General features: G+C 40.1%; 1 protein-coding gene and 1 long non-coding RNA gene across 2 annotated transcripts in view; both read left to right on the forward strand.

Annotated features, from left to right (window-relative positions):
* The window catches only part of LOC134582826 (uncharacterized), an 859,230-nt gene that overhangs the window by 112,181 nt on the left and 728,975 nt on the right, over positions 1–18,074 (forward strand). The gene's annotated exons all lie outside the window — the stretch shown is intronic.
* Positions 15,204–16,115, forward strand: LOC134583149 (taste receptor type 2 member 4-like). Its single transcript, XM_063439969.1, has one exon. The coding sequence runs from the start codon at positions 15,204–15,206 to the stop codon at positions 16,113–16,115; it is 912 nt and encodes a 303-aa protein (XP_063296039.1).

An 18,074-nucleotide genomic window follows, 5' to 3' on the forward strand; every position in this document is an offset into this window, starting at 1 on the left:
TATATATATACTCTTTTTTGTCTCATATATGGTAAAATTGCTCCACTCACTATCACATATCATCCTCATGATAAAGTTGGTTATGCTGGTGTGATGAGGACTATTTTGCCATTGTTCGGCCTGCCGGGTAGGAGTGAAGGTAGCTAGGAAATTCAGGATCTCCTTTGTGAAATGATACGCATTTCAAACTTAGGTATCCCAGTAGAAATCGGGGGGTACCTGTACCTTTAGAGGAACTGGTTGGGTTTTTGCAGATGCGTACCAATCTATACAACGGGGGGAGGGGGGGTGCCTGACTAGACAATGGGTCGTGTGAGATACCCGGGAATACCAAAAGTCTTGTGGCCTGTTGTATGACAAGGGATAAATGGGGCACCTAGTGCTGAAATCATGGTTAAAGATATTACTTGGAGCGAGGGGTCCTGCCTAGATCGGTAAATTCGACCAATTGTTCAAGGTCGCTGGGTATCTGGCCGTATTCAGAAGCAGCAAGTGCAGGGTTTCTGCAAATGTAACGATTCTGGAGAATGAGGGGCTGACAAATCAATAATACAAAGTATGTATTAGATGTGTTGCTGGAAACCCTACACGTAGAGTTAGAGTGCCATGTGGAAACAGGATGTTGCGGAAAGGACCAAGCATAAAGTCTGAAGTGGTCTTTCTCTGCAGCAACTTGACAATAAACTCTCTCTAAAGTATCAATATCCATCTGAAGATACGGTCTCCAATACTGCGTACAATACTCCAAGTGAGGTCTCACCAGTGTTCTGTACAATGGCATGAGCACTTCCCTCTTTCTACTGCTAATACCTCTCCCTTTACAACCAAGCATTCTGCTAGCATTTCCAGCTGCTCTATTACATTGTCTGCCTACCTTTAATTCATTTGAAATAAATCACCCCTAAATCCCTTTCCTCAGATGTTGAGGTTAGGTTATCAAATATTCTGTACTCTGCCCTTGGGTTTTTACGTCCAAGATACATTAAATTGCACTTATCCACATTAAATGTCAGTTGCCACAACTCTGACCATTTTTCTAGTTTACCTAAATCATTTGCCATTTGGCTTATCCCTCCTGGAACATCAACCCTGTTACATATCTTAGTATCATCAGCAAAAAGACATACCTTACCATCAAGACCTTCTGCAATATCACTAAAACAAATATTAAAGAAAATGGGTCCAAGTACAGACAAGCCCAAGCTTTGAATATACTCATTTGACTACAATCCTCTGTTGCCTGTCACTCAGCCACTGCCTTACCCATTCAACAATATTGGAATCCAAACTTAAAGATTGCAGTTTATTGATAAGCCTTCTATGTGCAACAGTGTCAAAAGCCGTACTGAAATCTAGGTAAGCAATGTCTACTGCACCACCCTGATCTATAATTTTAGTTACCCTTTCAAAAAAAATCAATAAGATTAGTTTGGCATGATCTCCCTGAAGTAAACCCATGTTGTCTCTGATCTTGAAATCCATGTGTTTTTAGATGTTCAACAATCCTATCCTTTAACATGGTTTCCATCACTTTCCCCACTACTGAAGTAAGGCTTACTGGCCTATAGTTGCCCGACTCCTCCCTATTACCTTTCTTGTGAATGTGCACAACGTTCGCTAACTTCCAATCTTCTGGGACTACTCCTGTAAACAATGATTGGTTAAATAAATCTGTTAATGGTTTTGCTAGTACACCACTAATAGCTTTGGGTGTATTCCATCAGGTCCCATTGACTTATTTGTCTTTACTTTTGACAGTTAAAATAGAACCTCTTCCTCTTTAAACTCATGTGTAATAAATGACTCATTTATCATTTTTCTTAACTGAGGTCCCTTTCCTTCATTTTCATCTGTAAATACCGAACAAAAATATTTATTGAGGCAATCAGCTAGACCTTTATCCTCTTCTACATACCTTCCTGCTTTTGTTTTTAATCTAACTAATCCTTGTTTTACTTTTCTTTTCTCATTTATGTATCTAAAAAAAAGTTTTGTCCCCCTTTTTTACCGACTGTGCTATTTTCTCTTCTGTGTGTGATTTGGAAGCTCTTATAACTTGCTTAGCCTCTTTCTGCCTAATTTCTATATCATTCTGTCTTCCTCACTCTGGTATTTTTATAATTACTAAATGCTAACTTTTAGTTTTTTACTATTTTGGCCACACCTGCGGAGTACCACAGTGGTTTCTTGAATTTTTCGCTTTTACTGACAAGCCTAATGCAATTTTCTGTTGCCTTCAGTAGTGCAACTTTTAAATAATCCCATTTCTCTTGGACTCCATTTAAATTGCTCTCCAGTCTGATAATGACTCCTTTACACATATTCTAATTTTAGAAAAGTCTGTTTTTCTAAAGTATAATACTTTTGTTTTTGTGTGGTGTGACTCAGTCACTGTTCTTATATTAAACCACACTGACTGGTGATCACTGGATCCTAAACTTTCACCTACAGTAATATCTGATACCAAATCTCTATTTGTTAACATTAAATCTAGTATGGCATCTTTACGAGTTGGCTCCTCAACGACTTGTTTTAGAGACAATCCCAGTAGAGAGTTTAGAATATGTGTGTTTCTGGCACAAGCAGCTATTTTTGTTTTCCAATTAACATCAGGAAGATTAAAGTCACCCATGATGATAACTTCCCCCTTCATTGTCATTTTAACTATTTCCTCAACTAGTAGATTATCTAACTCTTCAATTTGTCCTGGGGGCCTATAAATCACACCTACATGAGTTACTGTGTGATTACCAAATTCTAACGTAACCCAAACGGACTCTGTTTGCCTCACTAACGTTTATTAGAATAGATTTTATGCTACCCTTCACATACAGAGCCACCCTTCCCCCTTTCTTGCGTTCCCTGTCTTTTCTATATAAAGAGTACCCTGGTATTGCTATGTCCCAGTTGTTTTTCTCATTATACCATGTCTCAGTAACAGCGACTAAATCTACACTATCAGTTGCCATTATTGCCACAAGTTCATGGATCTTATTCCCTAAACTGCGAGCATTTGTAGACATGACTCTACGCTTATCCTTTTTTAACACACTTGCTACAGGCACCTTCTGTCCTTGTTTTGGGGGACAACTGGATTGATGATTCATCACCCTTTTGCACCCCACCCCCACCCCTCCTAATTTAAATACATCCTAGCAAAACCTCTGAACTTCTCACTGAGATTTGTTCCCTTTTGAGAAAGATGCAAACCATCTTTTTTGTACAGTTTATTCCCATTCCAAACAGAGCTACCATGAGAAATAAAGCCAAATCCTTACTCCCGACACCATTCACCATTCACCAAGCCACAAGTTAAAGTCCCTAATACGCATATGCCTGTCGTTCTGAGTGTTATGCAGAGGCAGAACTTCAGAGAATGACAGTGTGGAAGCAACCTGTCGTATATCATTGGCATAAACACTAAAAACTTCATTAACCTCTGAAACCTCATTGCAAGTCAAGTCATTTGTCCCTAGATAGTACATCCAATTCCCCTTCCTGCTTTGCTCGCTTAACAATATTACAGATACGTCTCCTGTCTCTGTGAGCTGTAGCTCCGGGAAGACACCTCACAAGACCACCATTGTCCATCTCCACACTTCTTATGATGGAATCCCCCAACAACAACTGCTTTCTATTAGGCCTCACCATAGTCTCCAAGCCTGTCTCCACAACAGCACTAGCCTCAGTACCTGAGCCTGTCTCCACAACAGCACTAGCTTCAGTACCTGAGCCTGTCTCCACAACAGCACTAGCCTCAGTGCCTGAGCCTGTCTCCACAACAGCACTAGCCTCAATGCCTCTCTCCACAACACCACTACCCTCAGTGCCTCTCTCCACAACACCACTACCCTCAGTGCCTCTCTCCACAACACCACTACCCTCAGTGCCTCTCTCCACAACACCACTACCCTCAGTGCCTCTCTCCACAACACCACTACCCTCAGTGCCTCTCTCCACAACACCACTACCCTCAGTGCCTCTCTCCACAACACCACTACCCTCAGTGCCTCTCTCCACAGCACCACTTTTATCTACAACTCTAAGTCTACCAGATCCTACAGTAATCCATCTGCCATTCCTAGTATGTCTCTGCGGCAGTGGCTTTGCAGCAGTTCCAGCCTGAGTTTGTTTACCAGATAATTTACAAATCTCAGACTTCAAAAATACAATCTCCTGCCACAAGACAGAGAACTGTCTACAGATTAGACAACAACCAAACCTCCAAAAAGTGGAACGTGAAACAAATGCATAGCAACTATTACACTGAACTAAGTCTGCCATTCCAATGAGGTGAATAATTTAAATCAAACAAATCTTAACTTTTTATTTATCCTCCTGAATACCTCAGATTACCTCCAGTTTAGCTCAAACCACACACTTAGAAGTAACACTTAGATGAAGCAACCAAGCTATATTAGCCAAGCTAATGACAACAACCCTTATATACTCCTAAAATCACCACCCACTAGGAATGTTTAACAACTGGGTAGGCCTCTGCTTATTTGCAAACAATAGCTAATTAAACAGAAATCAATAGCAAGTAGCTAACTAGTCAAATCAAATGCCTTATAATTACCAACAGAAAATCAAACCTTGTGCAATCAGTAACCTTTTCCTACAGATGAATCTTACCTGTAACAGTAGAAAAGAAAACTCTTAGCAAACTCTTAGACAGTTGAAGCTTCTGTAAAACTCTCCAGAATATCTCCAACCACACACTTAGAAGCAACACTTAGATGAAGCAACCAAGGTTGACATCCTTGCCATCTAGAATATCTTTTCTAACGGGGGTTGGAATGGAATTAACAGGGTTTACACTGTGAAAAGTGGAGGGTGTGACAGTAATTTCCCTAAATTGCGTGTTTGGAGGTGCAGGTAATGGGCTAGGAGTATGAGGTGCACAGGTAACTGTAAGGATTATGGTTTGTATCTTGGTCATCCTCTCGTCAAGTGACTGAAGGGTGTTCAAGATGGATGACAAAGTGTCTTGAAATTGTGCCGAATGGCTGACATTAGGCTCATGAGAACTTGGTTGATTGGACTGTTAATAACTTAGACTTCTGCTTCCCTTGCTGTGGTTTGGAAAGGAACATTTCTAAGATGAAAAAATTGGCTTGCTTGCTAGTACCAATGGCGAAGAACTTAACTAGCCATGATAGGTGAATCCCTGCTAGTTGCCAAGTGGCGCGGAGAGGCTCTACCTTTGATTTGGCCTGTGGGGAACTGTGGCCACCGAACGATGTGGCGGGGTGTTGGCCTCTCGGTGACAGTATAGAGAAAAACGTTTGGCCTTGGCCTGTGACATTCTAAACCAACCCCTGTAGAAAGGGATATGAGGACCTTTACTAAACGTGGGCTGTGTGGGCGATAACTCTGTGTAAGGGGAGGTGGGATGCCTCATAAGAACTAGAATTTAAAGTATTAGGGGAAGATCCTGTCCCTTGCAGCCAGTTCTCTATCCCTGGCTGGGGCTTGTTTTTATGGAAAACAGCGTGAACGTAACTGTACATACCTAATAACCAGATGAGAAAGACCCTGAGTGGAAGCTGGAGGGATGATGCAGGATAAACGATGCCTAGTTTGAAAAAATATAAATTAATTAACTAATGATAAGTGGAGTAATGGTAATCCCAGTGAATATATATATATATATATATATATATATATATATATATATATATATATATATATATATATATATATATATATATAACGTACCCTTAACTGAGCCTAAGAGATAACTCTCACGGGATAGGAGTCTCTTATATGCACCTGAAAGAAATTTGGGGATATGTGTGATAAGTAAAATGAATGATTGTAAACTGAAAAAAAATAAGAGATTTTTTTTTATTTTATTTATTTGGTGTGTAGTAATTCTATGTGTCTAAAGTTTGTCAATGGTATTGCTAGCAAGGGTTGGAAACGGATAGCGGAACAGGAGATTAGTAAGATCGTGTATAGAGGTTCTTGAACGTAGGATGATTAAGACAAGCCCCTTAACTGAGCATTAACGTGTAAACGCACAAGGCAATACGAGACCTTGATGTACCGGTTATGACAGAAAATGAGCGTAAGAAAATGAGCGTCCGGAGATGAAAATACCTGAAACACAATTGGCCGGAAGAAAAACTCTGTCCCAGTTTAATCAGGAAACTTTCTAATCCTAGAAAAAGGCACTTAAGATACACGTACGATATGAGGACAATATAAGTACCGTGCAAAGGAACTCCGTATATACAGATTAGTATGTAATTACGTATGAGCTATCTAACTGACGTTAGATATAGTGACAGATGTATCAGAGATAGTATCCCGTGAGGTAAAACCCCAGACCCTTGCATTAACTGATTATGTAATAAACTATTTTATATATATTATATAAGTTAAATAACCGTGTAGCAGGGGATGGTGAGGGAAGTAATGTGACTGGCCCCTTAGGATCCAGGGAATCAACCTGTGACTTATGCAAAATTCCAACAAATAGTAGGAAACCAATAACAGTGATAGTCTTTATATATTCTAGGGTTTTAATGGGCATATGGTATAGCTAACGTATGAATGATATAGTGCAACCGTGCGGCTTAATAACCGAATGCACTGAGTGTATGAGACAGAGGAATGGATACCCATGGTTTAAATGAAATATATAATGAACAATAGCTTTTTCCAGCTTAATGGCTCATCCGAGGTTGATTGGGAACGGAGCTGCTAGTGCATGCGACTGCTCAGCTCTCCAGTCAGGACACGCCCCCGATTTCAGTAAGGCTTTTGACACTGTTGCACATAGAAGGCTTATCAACAAACTACAATCTTTGAGTTTGGATTCCAATATTGTTGAATGGGTAAGGCAGTGGCTGAGTGACAGGCAACAGAGGGTTGTAGTCAATGGAGTATATTCGAAGCTTGGGCTTGTCACCAGTGGGGTACCTCAGGGAAAATTTTAGAGCCCTTTAGCCGATCAAAGAGCTCGGTAATCAAGGGGATAGGATAGGCATTTCTGATGGTTATTTTATTCAGACCTCGGTAATCGATGCAAGGTCTGAGTGAACCATCCTTCTTTTTTACAAAAAAAAATCCAGCCCTGGCAGGAGAGGAAGATCTCCTAATGAATCCCTTGTCTAAATTCTCCTGAATATACTCCTCTAAAACAGAATTCTCTTTAGTAGATAGAGGGTATACATTGCCCCTGGGGGGCATGGTACCAGGTAATAGATTAATTTTACAATCAAATGTCCTGTGTGGAGGTAGTGTATCAGCGTTCTTCTTGTCGAACACTGCTTTTAAGTCCAGGTACAGAGGAGGTATCTGTATCCCCGTAGACTGGTTAGAACTGTCTGGTGTGTTAATTACAGCCAAAGGTGATACCCTGCGTAAACACCTCTCCTGACAACCCTGGCCCCATGAGAGTATTTCCCCTCTCTCCCAATCGATATTAGGGTTATGTCTCTTTAACCATGGGTACCCCAGGACTATGGGAACAGAAGGAGACGAAATGAGCATAAGTGATAAGTTCTCCTCGTGTAAGATACCAACCGTTAGGTTAATGGGTATAGTCTCACGAGAGATAACAGGCTCGAGTAGCGGTCTACCATCTATGGCCTCAACGGCCAAGGGTGTATCTCTGGCCGTTAACTGGGATGGGATAGTGTTTTTAGTAGCAAAGGATTGGTCGATAAAATTCTCAGCAGCTCCGGAATCTATCAAGGCCATAGTCTTTAGTACTCCCTTCTCCCACGTTAAAGAAACTGGTAGCAGAAGCCTGTGATCTTTATAATTATGCGTAGAGGACAAAATTGAAACACCCAAGGCCTGTCCTCTAGAGAAACTTAGGTGCGGGCGTTTCCCGAGCGAATGGGACAATTCAGGCGCAAGTGACCTCTGACTCCACAATACATACATAATCCCTCCCTTCTCCTGTACTGTCTCTCCTCTTCTGAGAGGCGAGTATTGCCTATCTGCATAGGTTCAGGAAACAGTGGGGTATTGGAATCAGGACTTAGAAATGCGGGTGCTAATTTAAAGGCAGGTCTCAGGTTCCTCTCTCGAGTGTTCTGTCTCTCTCTTAAACGCTCATCAATACGAGAAATGAACGAAATTAAATCCTCTAAATTCTCAGGGAGCTCCCTAGTAGCAACCTCGTCAAGGATAACATCTGATAGCCCGTTCAAGAATACATCCATATAAGCCTGCTCATTCCACTTGACTTCTGCCGCCAGAGACCTGAACTCTAGTGCATAATCCACTAGTGTTCGGTTCTCCTGTCTCAGGCGCAACAGTAATCTGGCTGCATTGACCTTTCTACCAGGCGGGTCAAAAGTTCTTCTAAAGGCAGCTACAAAGGCATTATAATTATATACCAACGGGTTATCGTTCTCCCATAATGGGTTGGCCCATCTCAGAGCTTTCTCAATGAGTAAGGTGATAATAAATCCAACCTTTGCCCTATCGGTAGGATAGGATCGAGGTTGCAATTCAAAGTGAATACTGATCTGGTTTAAAAAACCACGACACTTCTCAGGTGAACCACCATAGCGTACTGGTGGGGTAATACGGGAAGAAGCACCTACAGTGGCTACCTCTAGGCCTGAACTTACAGAGGAAATTGGAGTAGGACGCGTCTCCTCTGGTGGGTTATTAGCACGAGATAATAACGCCTGTAGTGCTAAGGCCATTTGGTCCATTCTGTGTTCCATGGCGTCAAACCTGGAATCAGAGGAACCAACCTGTCTGTTTGTACCTGCAGGATCCATTGGCCCTGTCGTAATGTCAGGATCGGGACAGGGATCCAACACGCAAAGTACAAACAGGTACAGGGTACGTATACCGGACCTTAGAATGGCCGGACTAACGTACGGAGAGTATAGAGAATGGTCAGAGACAAGCCGAGGTCGAGGGAACGAGAGGACAGGTAAGCGAGGAACAAGCCGGGTCAAGGATAACAGAGGTAAACAGAGTAAGACAAACGAGCCGGGTCGGAACCAAAAGGATAACTGAAAAACACCAGAGCACTGTGTGACTAGACAGGCTAGAACCACGACAGGGCAATGAGCAACAGGGCGAAGTATGTTTAAATACCCTGGCTAGAGGGGATAGACACGCCTCCGACGAGTCCTGATTAGTCTCCAATGGATTGAGTGACAGGTCGTTCCGGATTGGCGTCATGACGTCGGTCTCCGGGCGCCATGCTACATAAGGAAGTGACTCCCTCGCGGCCGGCGTTTATGTGACCGGGTCGACCACGAGGAACAGGAGAAACCTGGCGTCCGGACGGATAAACGTTTAAGTCTCTACCTCTCTCGGAGGCAGAGACTTCAGGTACCCTGACATGCATTAATAAAACCTTACCTCCTTCATGTAAACCGATCTCCATATGTTATAAATGTATATCAAACCACACCCCCTCCTCAGGCTCAAACCGGCGAAACAATAGAATTCTGATTTGAACTCTGATATGTGTCAAAAACAATTGGAACTTATTTAAAATTTGCCCTAACAACTATTAAAATCAGCCACACTTGTGAAACATTATAAAACACTGTATCATTGGAACATGGTACCGAGTAAGTTACATTGGATGTTCCCTCCACCTTGTCCACCTGCTGGCATTGTCGCTCAGCATATGGTTTTACTCTACATGTGTGGTGACATTGCATAAACCTACAAGCCTTCTGGTTTACCATTCAGCAATATCTCTCAGATAAACTGAGTTATTCTTTATCACTTTCGCCCCAAACTTACCTCCTTCTACACCTTTTCAAGGTACTACCAAGACATGGAATGAAACTGATCCTACATATTGCACTTACAGCACAACAACTGATTTTGAGAGCCTTGAAATTGGAGACAACATTGCTCTCCACCTTGCTTATAGAAATGTATAAACACAGCTCTTATAAGAGACACGTTACATCTCTATTTACTCCCTTTGAAAGTTATCTCAGAGGCTTGAAGGTTATGGGACACATGGTGATCAAGCCCATATTAAAATATGTTTATGTTTAAATTCTGTTGTAGATAAATTTTAGTCTAGCAATAGTGAAACTTCCTTTGCAGCCACAAAACTGTTATAGTATCCCATTATTTAGGAAACCTAGGCTTAAGGAGTACTTCCCTGGTCACTACCTATCTCCTAACTGAAGTACATATTATAGGTGATGCAACCACCATCCATGCCCAATCTGGAGTCATCCTAGAAATTACATTTGAACCTAGGCAACATTAGCACCTATCTTAGACTACTCTGATCGATCGTCACCAATTGATTGTGTGGATTCTTATGTCATGAGATGTTATGAGATCTATTTGAATATGCTATTTACTCCCTGTGACGGAACGCCATCACTGAGTGCCATATACCCATGTGCCCACTGTCATTTTCTGTGGGGGAGATATATGATGGGTGGCCTGACTTGTTTGGTGCGGTCCACAAGCTTGCGGCACCATTTTTGGGACTGTTTTGCATGTGCCTGTATATACAGCTGTGGGTCAACAAAGGGGAAGGGGGGTGCATCTCTGTAAAGTATAGTTAAGTGAAATGTAGAGCTTGTATGTGCCTCTCCCACTTCCTTTTCCTGTCACAGCAGGTTGTTGCCACAGGGACACTGTCAGCCCAGTTTGAACTGGGGCTTCTTTGTTCCTCTTCCATCCCCATCAGCTTCTTGGGATTTAAATCCCTGTTGTTTTGTGTTGGAGACCCCATGTAGGGGTCTGTGCATGTAAAACCATGTGTGACAAAATAAACAGAGTTCAGTCTCTGGGTCTCTGTATATTTTAAATTGGTACCTGAGCAGCTGGAGATATTAGAGGAGATAACCAGTCAGGATGCCCATGTTTCGCTACACTCCCCACTTCCCCCTCTTATTTTCTGTGTCCCCACCTTATTTTGAAACTTAATAAAACTTTCAAATTTAAAAAAAAAATAGAAGTCAAACTTTATCTGTTGAAAGAGCGTAACCCATGATCCAAATGAAAAGATGTATTTAGGAAACAAGCTATTACTGAGAAATATTCTGAAGGATATGGCAAAACACTCTATTCTTGGCAGTTTCTAAAGTTGTTTTGGTGCTTAGTGTCCTTTTAAAGCTGAATAAAGAGTATGTATCACTTATTTTGTCCATTGCATCTTATGTGTATACTAAATAAACAACATATTTATAAAACATCAGATTCTACCCATATATCTTACTGCAGAGATTTTCAATTTGCATGGTACCCAAATCAAATCAAATTGCAGCCAAAAAATGATATTGTGTTTTTGCATATTGGAGAAAAACTCACTCAATTAATGTATTTGAGAGTGCTGGAAGAAAACATATTTAATCTGGATTTGATTGGTGGCAGATCGTGTTAAGCATTTATTCTTTTATAAGTTGCCAAAGATATCTGAACATAGAAAGATGCTCCAAATCACAGATATCATATTGCTACACCTTGAACTGGTTTTGTGTGTAACTTCAGCTCCATGGATTCTGTTCATTCTTATTGTGAACCTCTTGGAATGGATAAAAAAGAAAAGACTTAATTTAACTGACCAGCTTATATTTGGCATCAGCATAGCCACCCTTTCAAGTGTAATCGCTCACATCATGTTTAATTCGGCTACTCTAGTCCTAGACACAAATCTTTCTAAAGGATTAAAAGTAATTTCTTTAGTTTTGTATGTGTCTTCAATATCCTGCACTATTTGGTTCTATACCTGGCTCAGTGTACACTTCTGTCTGAAAATTGTTAACATCAATAATTATATCTATATATATTTCCAAAATAACTTCTGCAAGATTCACCGGATTATTTTTTTTCAAACTGTACTTGCAGCTTTATTTATTTCTCTTCCTCCTGCATGGGAAGAAAAAGAAACTTCACTATCAAACAACACTGATTTCGTATCAAATGATGTTCCTTTGGAGACAGTAAATACATTTCATAAAATTACTAACGCATATTGTACTGTTGCCTTTTTACTATTTTGTAGTTCAGCTTCGATAATCATTGCATCTCTCTTTAGACACATGAAGAACATAAAAGGAAAAGATGTAGGACTTAGACCCAATTTAGGACCTCACCTCCGAGGAGCCAAATTTGTGACCTCCCTCCTTGTTCAGAATGTTATTTATTTCACTGCCACTATAATGCTTTCTTATGGTGGTAAAAATGTTCATTTGGATCACTTTGGAGCTATTACAACATCCATTTTTTACATCTCAAGCTCTCTGACTCTCATAAAAGGAAATAATAAACTTGATAAGAAAATGCACGACATGCTCTTGCTCTGCCGTTTTACTGAACCACAAATCAACCCAATAATTTAACATATGTATATCCTTAATAAAGAGTCTGAAATAATACCTTAAATTTTAAATTCACTTTGAAATTCTGTCAATTCTCACTTCAGTAAATAACCTGGGCATTGTTCTCCAGTTCATGGCATATTGCCGCTTTATAATCTTAATCTCATTTTCAAATTGATCCGTGGATGTTTGACCTTCTACACAATTTACCTGTGTTTATTATTATTCTTTTCAAATGTGTATGATTTGTATGTGTCTTAAAACAGATACGTTTATATAAACCCTTTCCTTCAATCTGATTTTTCTGAAGGTAGTAGGTCATTTTGAGGAAAACAAGTTATTTTGTGGCACATGAAACACATAAAATAATAAGCTGAAAATAATACATCCGCTAGTGGATATATTATTTTAATGGAGTCGGCTGCCCATGGGGCTGTAGGTACATATTCTGCATAGAAAACTATAGCAAGTAGTTTACCCTCTCATAACATTCCAGCAAAGCATATCCTCATTGTTTGTTCCAAATATATATATATATTTCTGTAATATTGTATCATGTATATCATCCTATATATCATCAGTTGCTTGTTCTGTACTTTATAAGTTAATATTTATCATCTACTGTTATTACATAGTACTTTTTCAGTGGTGTTAACTGCCCACAAGGCTCCAGATACATACCGTATTTATCGGCGTATAACACGCCCCGGCGTATAACACGCCCCGGCGTATAACACGCACCTCATTTCCAGAAGGAAATTCCAGGAAATTTCCACCCCTCCCATAGTATTCCCCCCCCTCATCCCATAGTGTCCCCCCCCCCTTTCCATAGTAATCCCCCCCCTCCCATAGTATTCTCTCCCCCCTCCCATAGTATTCTCCACCCACTCCCATAGTGTCCCCCCCTTTCCATAGTATTCTTCCCCCCCCCTCCCATAGTATTCTCCACCCCCTTTCCATAGTATTCTTCCCCCCCTCCCATACTATTCTCCACCCCCCATAGTGTGTCCCCTCCCATAGTGTCCCCTAGTGCACTTTCCCTCTGTCCCATATTTACTTACCTGTTTTGAAGCGTGGGCCGGCTTCACAGCGCGCACCGCGGAACTGGAACTTAAATTTCAGGTTCCGGTTTCCGGCGGGACTGAAAGGAAGTGTGCACACTATTGTGTGCACACTTCCTTTCAGTCCCGCCGGAAACCGGAACCTGAAATTTAAGTTCCAGTACCGGCGGGACTGAAAGGAAGTGTGCACACAATAGTGTGCACACTTCCTTTCAGTCCCGCCGGAAACCGGAACCTGAAATTTAAGTTCCGGTACCGGCGGGACTGAAAGGAAGTGTGCACACAATAGTGTGCACACTTCCTTTCAGTCCCGCCGAAAACCGGAACCTGAAATTTAAGTTCCAGTTCCGCGGTGCGCGCTGTGAAGCCGGCCCACGCTTCAAGACAGGTAAGTAAATGTGGGATATCATGATTTTCTCCCTATTTTCAGGGAGAAAAAGTGCGTGTTATACGCCGATAAATACGGTATATTAAATATTTTAGTCTAGCAATAGTAAAACTTCCTTTGCAGCCACAAAAGTACTGTTATAGTATCCCATTATTAAGGAAACCTAGGCTTAAGGAGTACTTCCCTGGTCACTACCTATCTCCTAACTGAAGTACATATTATAGGTGATGCAACCACCATCCATGCCCAATCTGGAGTCATCCTAGAAATTACATTTGAACCTAGGCAACATTAGCGCCTATCTTAGACTACTCTGATCGATCGTCACCAATTGATTGTGTGGATTCTTATGTCATGAGATGTTATGAGATCTATTTGAATATGCTATTTACTCCCTGTGACGGAACGCCATCACTGAGTGCCATATACCCATGTGCCCACTGTCATTTTCTGTGGGGGAGATATATGATGGGTGGCCTGACTTGTTTGGTGCGGTCCACAAGCTTGCGGCACCATTTTTGGGACTGTTTTACATGTGCCTGTATATACAGCTGTGGGTCAACAAAGGGGAAGGGGGGTGCATCTCTGTAAAGTATAGTTAAGTGAAATGTAGAGCTTGTATGTGCCTCTCCCACTTCCTTTTCCTGTCACAGCAGGTTGTTGCCACAGGGACACTGTCAGCCCAGTTTGAACTGGGGCTTCTTTGTCCCTCTTCCATCCCCATCAACTTCTTGGGATTTAAACCCCTGTTGTTTTGTGTTGGAGACCCCATGTAGGGGTCTGTGCATGTAAAACCATGTGTGACAAAATAAACAGAGTTCAGTCTCTGGGTCTCTGTATATTTTAAATTGGTACCTGAGCAGCTGGAGATATTAGAGGAGATAACCAGTCAGGATGCCCGTGTTTCGCTACACTCCCCACTTCCCCCTCTTATTTTCTGTGTCCCCACCTTATTTTGGAACTTAATAAAACTTTCAAATTTAAAAAAAAAATAGAAGTCAAACTTTATCTGTTGAAAGAGCGTAACCCATGATCCAAATGAAAAGATGTATTTAGGAAACAAGCTATTACTGAGAGATATTCTGAAGGATATGGCAAAACACTCTATTCTTGGCAGTTTCTAAAGTTGTTTTGGTGCTTCGTGTCCTTTTAAAGCTGAATAAAGAGTATGTATCACTTATTTTATCCATTTCATCTTATTTGTATACTAAATAAACAACATATTTACAAAACATCAGATTCTACCCATATATCTTACTGCAGAGATATTCAATTTGCATGGTACCCAAATCAAATCAAATTGCAGCCAAAAAATGATAGTGTTTTTGCATATTGGAGAAAAACTCACATTAATGTATTTGAGAGTGCTGGAAGAAAACATACTTATTCTGGATTTGATTGGTGGCAGATCGTGTTAAGCATTTATTCGTTTATAAGTTACCAAAGATATCTGAACATAGAAAGATGCTCCAAATCAAAGATATCATATTGCTACACCTTGAACTGGTTTTGTTTGTAACTTCAGCTCCATGGATTCTGTTCATTCTTATTGTGAACCTCTTGGAATGGATACAAATTAAAAGACTTAATTTAACTGACCAGCTTATATTTGGCATCAGCATAGCCACCCTTTCAAGTGTAATAATTCACATCATGTATAATTCGGCTACTCTAGTCCTAGACACAAATCTTTCTAATGGATTAAAAGTAATTAGCTCAGTTTTGTATGTGGCTTCAGTATCCTGCACTATTTGGTTCTATACCTGGCTTAGTGTACACTTCTGTCTGAAAATTGTTAACATCAATAATTATATCTATATATATTTCCAAAATAACTTCTGCAAGATTCACCGGATTATTTTTTTTCAAACTGTACTTGCAGCTTTATTTATTTCTCTTCCTCCTGCATGGGAAGAAACAGAAACTTCACTATCAAACAACACTGATTTCGTGTCAAATGATGTTCCTTTGGAGACAGTAAATACATTTCATAAAATTACTAACGCATATTGTACTGTTGCCTTTTTACTATTTTGTAGTTCAGCTTCGATAATCATTGCATCTCTCTTTAGACACATGAAGAACATAAAAGGAAAAGATGTAGGTCTTAGACCCAATTTAGGACCTCACCTCCGAGGAGCCAAATTTGTGACCTCCCTCCTTGTTCAGAATGTTATTTATTTCACTGCCACTATAATGCTTTCTTATGGTGGTAAAAATGTTCATTTGGATCACTTTGGAGCTATTACAACATCCATTTTTTACATCTCAAGCTCTCTGACTCTCATAAAAGGAAATAATAAACTTGATAAGAAAATGGATGACATGCTCTTGCTCTGCCGTTTTACTGAACCACAAATCAACCCAACAATTTAACATATGTATAGCCTTAATAAAGAGTCTGAAATAATACCTTAAATTTTAAATTCACTTTGAAATTCTGTCAATCCTCACTTCAGTAAATAACCTGGGCATTGTTCTCCAGTTCATGGCATATTGCCGCTTTATAATCTTAATCTCATTTTCAAATTGATCCGTGGATGTTTGACCTTCTACACAATTTACCTGTGTTTATTATTATTCTTTTCAAATGTGTATGATTTGTATGTTTCTTAAAACAGATACGTTTATATAAACCCTTTCCTTCAATCTGATTTTTCAGAAGGTAGTAGGTAATTTTGAGGAAAACAAGTTATTTTGTGGCACATAAAACACATAAAATAATAAGCTGAAAATAATACATCCGCTAGTGGATATATTATTTTAATGGAGTCGGCTGCCCATGGGGCTGTAGGTACATATTCTGCATAGAAAACTATAGCAAGTAGTTTACCCTCTCATAACATTCCAGCAAAGCATATCCTCATTGTTTGTTCCAAATATATATATATATATTTCTGTAATATTGGATCATGTATATCATCCTATATATCATCAGTTTCTTGTTCTGTACTTTATAAGTTAATATTTATCATCTACTGTTATTACATAGTACTTTTTCAGTGGTGTTAACTGCCCACAAGGCTCCAGATACATATATTAAATATTTTAGTCTAGCAATAGTAAAACTTCCTTTGCAGCCACAAAAGTACTGTTATAGTATCCCATTATTTAAGAAACCTAGGCTTAAGGAGTACTTCCCTGGTCACTACCTATCTCCTAACTGAAGTACATATTATAGGTGATGCAACCACCATCCATGCCCAATCTGGAGTCATCCTAGAAATTACATTTGAACCTAGGCAACATTAGCGCCTATCTTAGACTACTCTGATCGATCGTCACCAATTGATTGTGTGGATTCTTATGTCATGAGATGTTATGAGATCTATTTGAATATGCTATTTACTCCCTGTGACGGAACGCCATCACTGAGTGCCATATACCCATGTGCCCACTGTCATTTTCTGTGGGGGAGATATATGATGGGTGGCCTGACTTGTTTGGTGCGGTCCACAAGCTTGCGGCACCATTTTTGGGACTGTTTTACATGTGCCTGTATATACAGCTGTGGGTCAACAAAGGGGAAGGGGGGTGCATCTCTGTAAAGTATAGTTAAGTGAAATGTATAGCTTGTATGTGCCTCTCCCACTTCCTTTTCCTGTCACAGCAGGTTGTTGCCACAGGGACACTGTCAGCCCAGTTTGAACTGGGGCGTCTTTGTCCCTCTTCCATCCCCATCAGCTTCTTGGGATTTAAACCCCTGTTGTTTTGTGTTGGAGACCCCATGTAGGGGTCTGTGCATGTAAAACCATGTGTGACAAAATAAACAGAGTTCAGTCTCTGGGTCTCTGTATATTTTAAATTGGTACCTGAGCAGCTGGAGATATTAGAGGAGATAACCAGTCAGGATGCCCATGTTTCGCTACACTCCCCACTTCCCCCTCTTATTTTCTGTGTCCCCACCTTATTTTGGAACTTAATAAAACTTTCAAATTTAAAAAAAAAATAGAAGTCAAACTTTATCTGTTGAAAGAGCGTAACCCATGATCCAAATGAAAAGATGTCTTTAGGAAACAAGCTATTACTGAGAAATATTCTGAAGGATATGGCAAAACACTCTATTCTTGGCAGTTTCTAAAGTTGTTTTGGTGCTTCGTGTCCTTTTAAAGCTGAATAAAGAGTATGTATCACTTATTTTATCCATTTCATCTTATTTGTATACTAAATGAACAACATATTTACAAAACATCAGATTCTACCCATATATCTTACTGCAGAGATTTTCAATTTGCATGGTACCCAAATCAAATCAAATTGCAGCCAAAAAATGATAGTGTTTTTGCATATTGGAGAAAAACTCACATTACTGTATTTGAGAGTGCTGGAAGAAAA

Source organism: Pelobates fuscus, chromosome 13, assembly GCF_036172605.1.
Source record: "Pelobates fuscus isolate aPelFus1 chromosome 13, aPelFus1.pri, whole genome shotgun sequence".
NCBI classification, from domain to species: domain Eukaryota; kingdom Metazoa; phylum Chordata; class Amphibia; order Anura; family Pelobatidae; genus Pelobates; species Pelobates fuscus.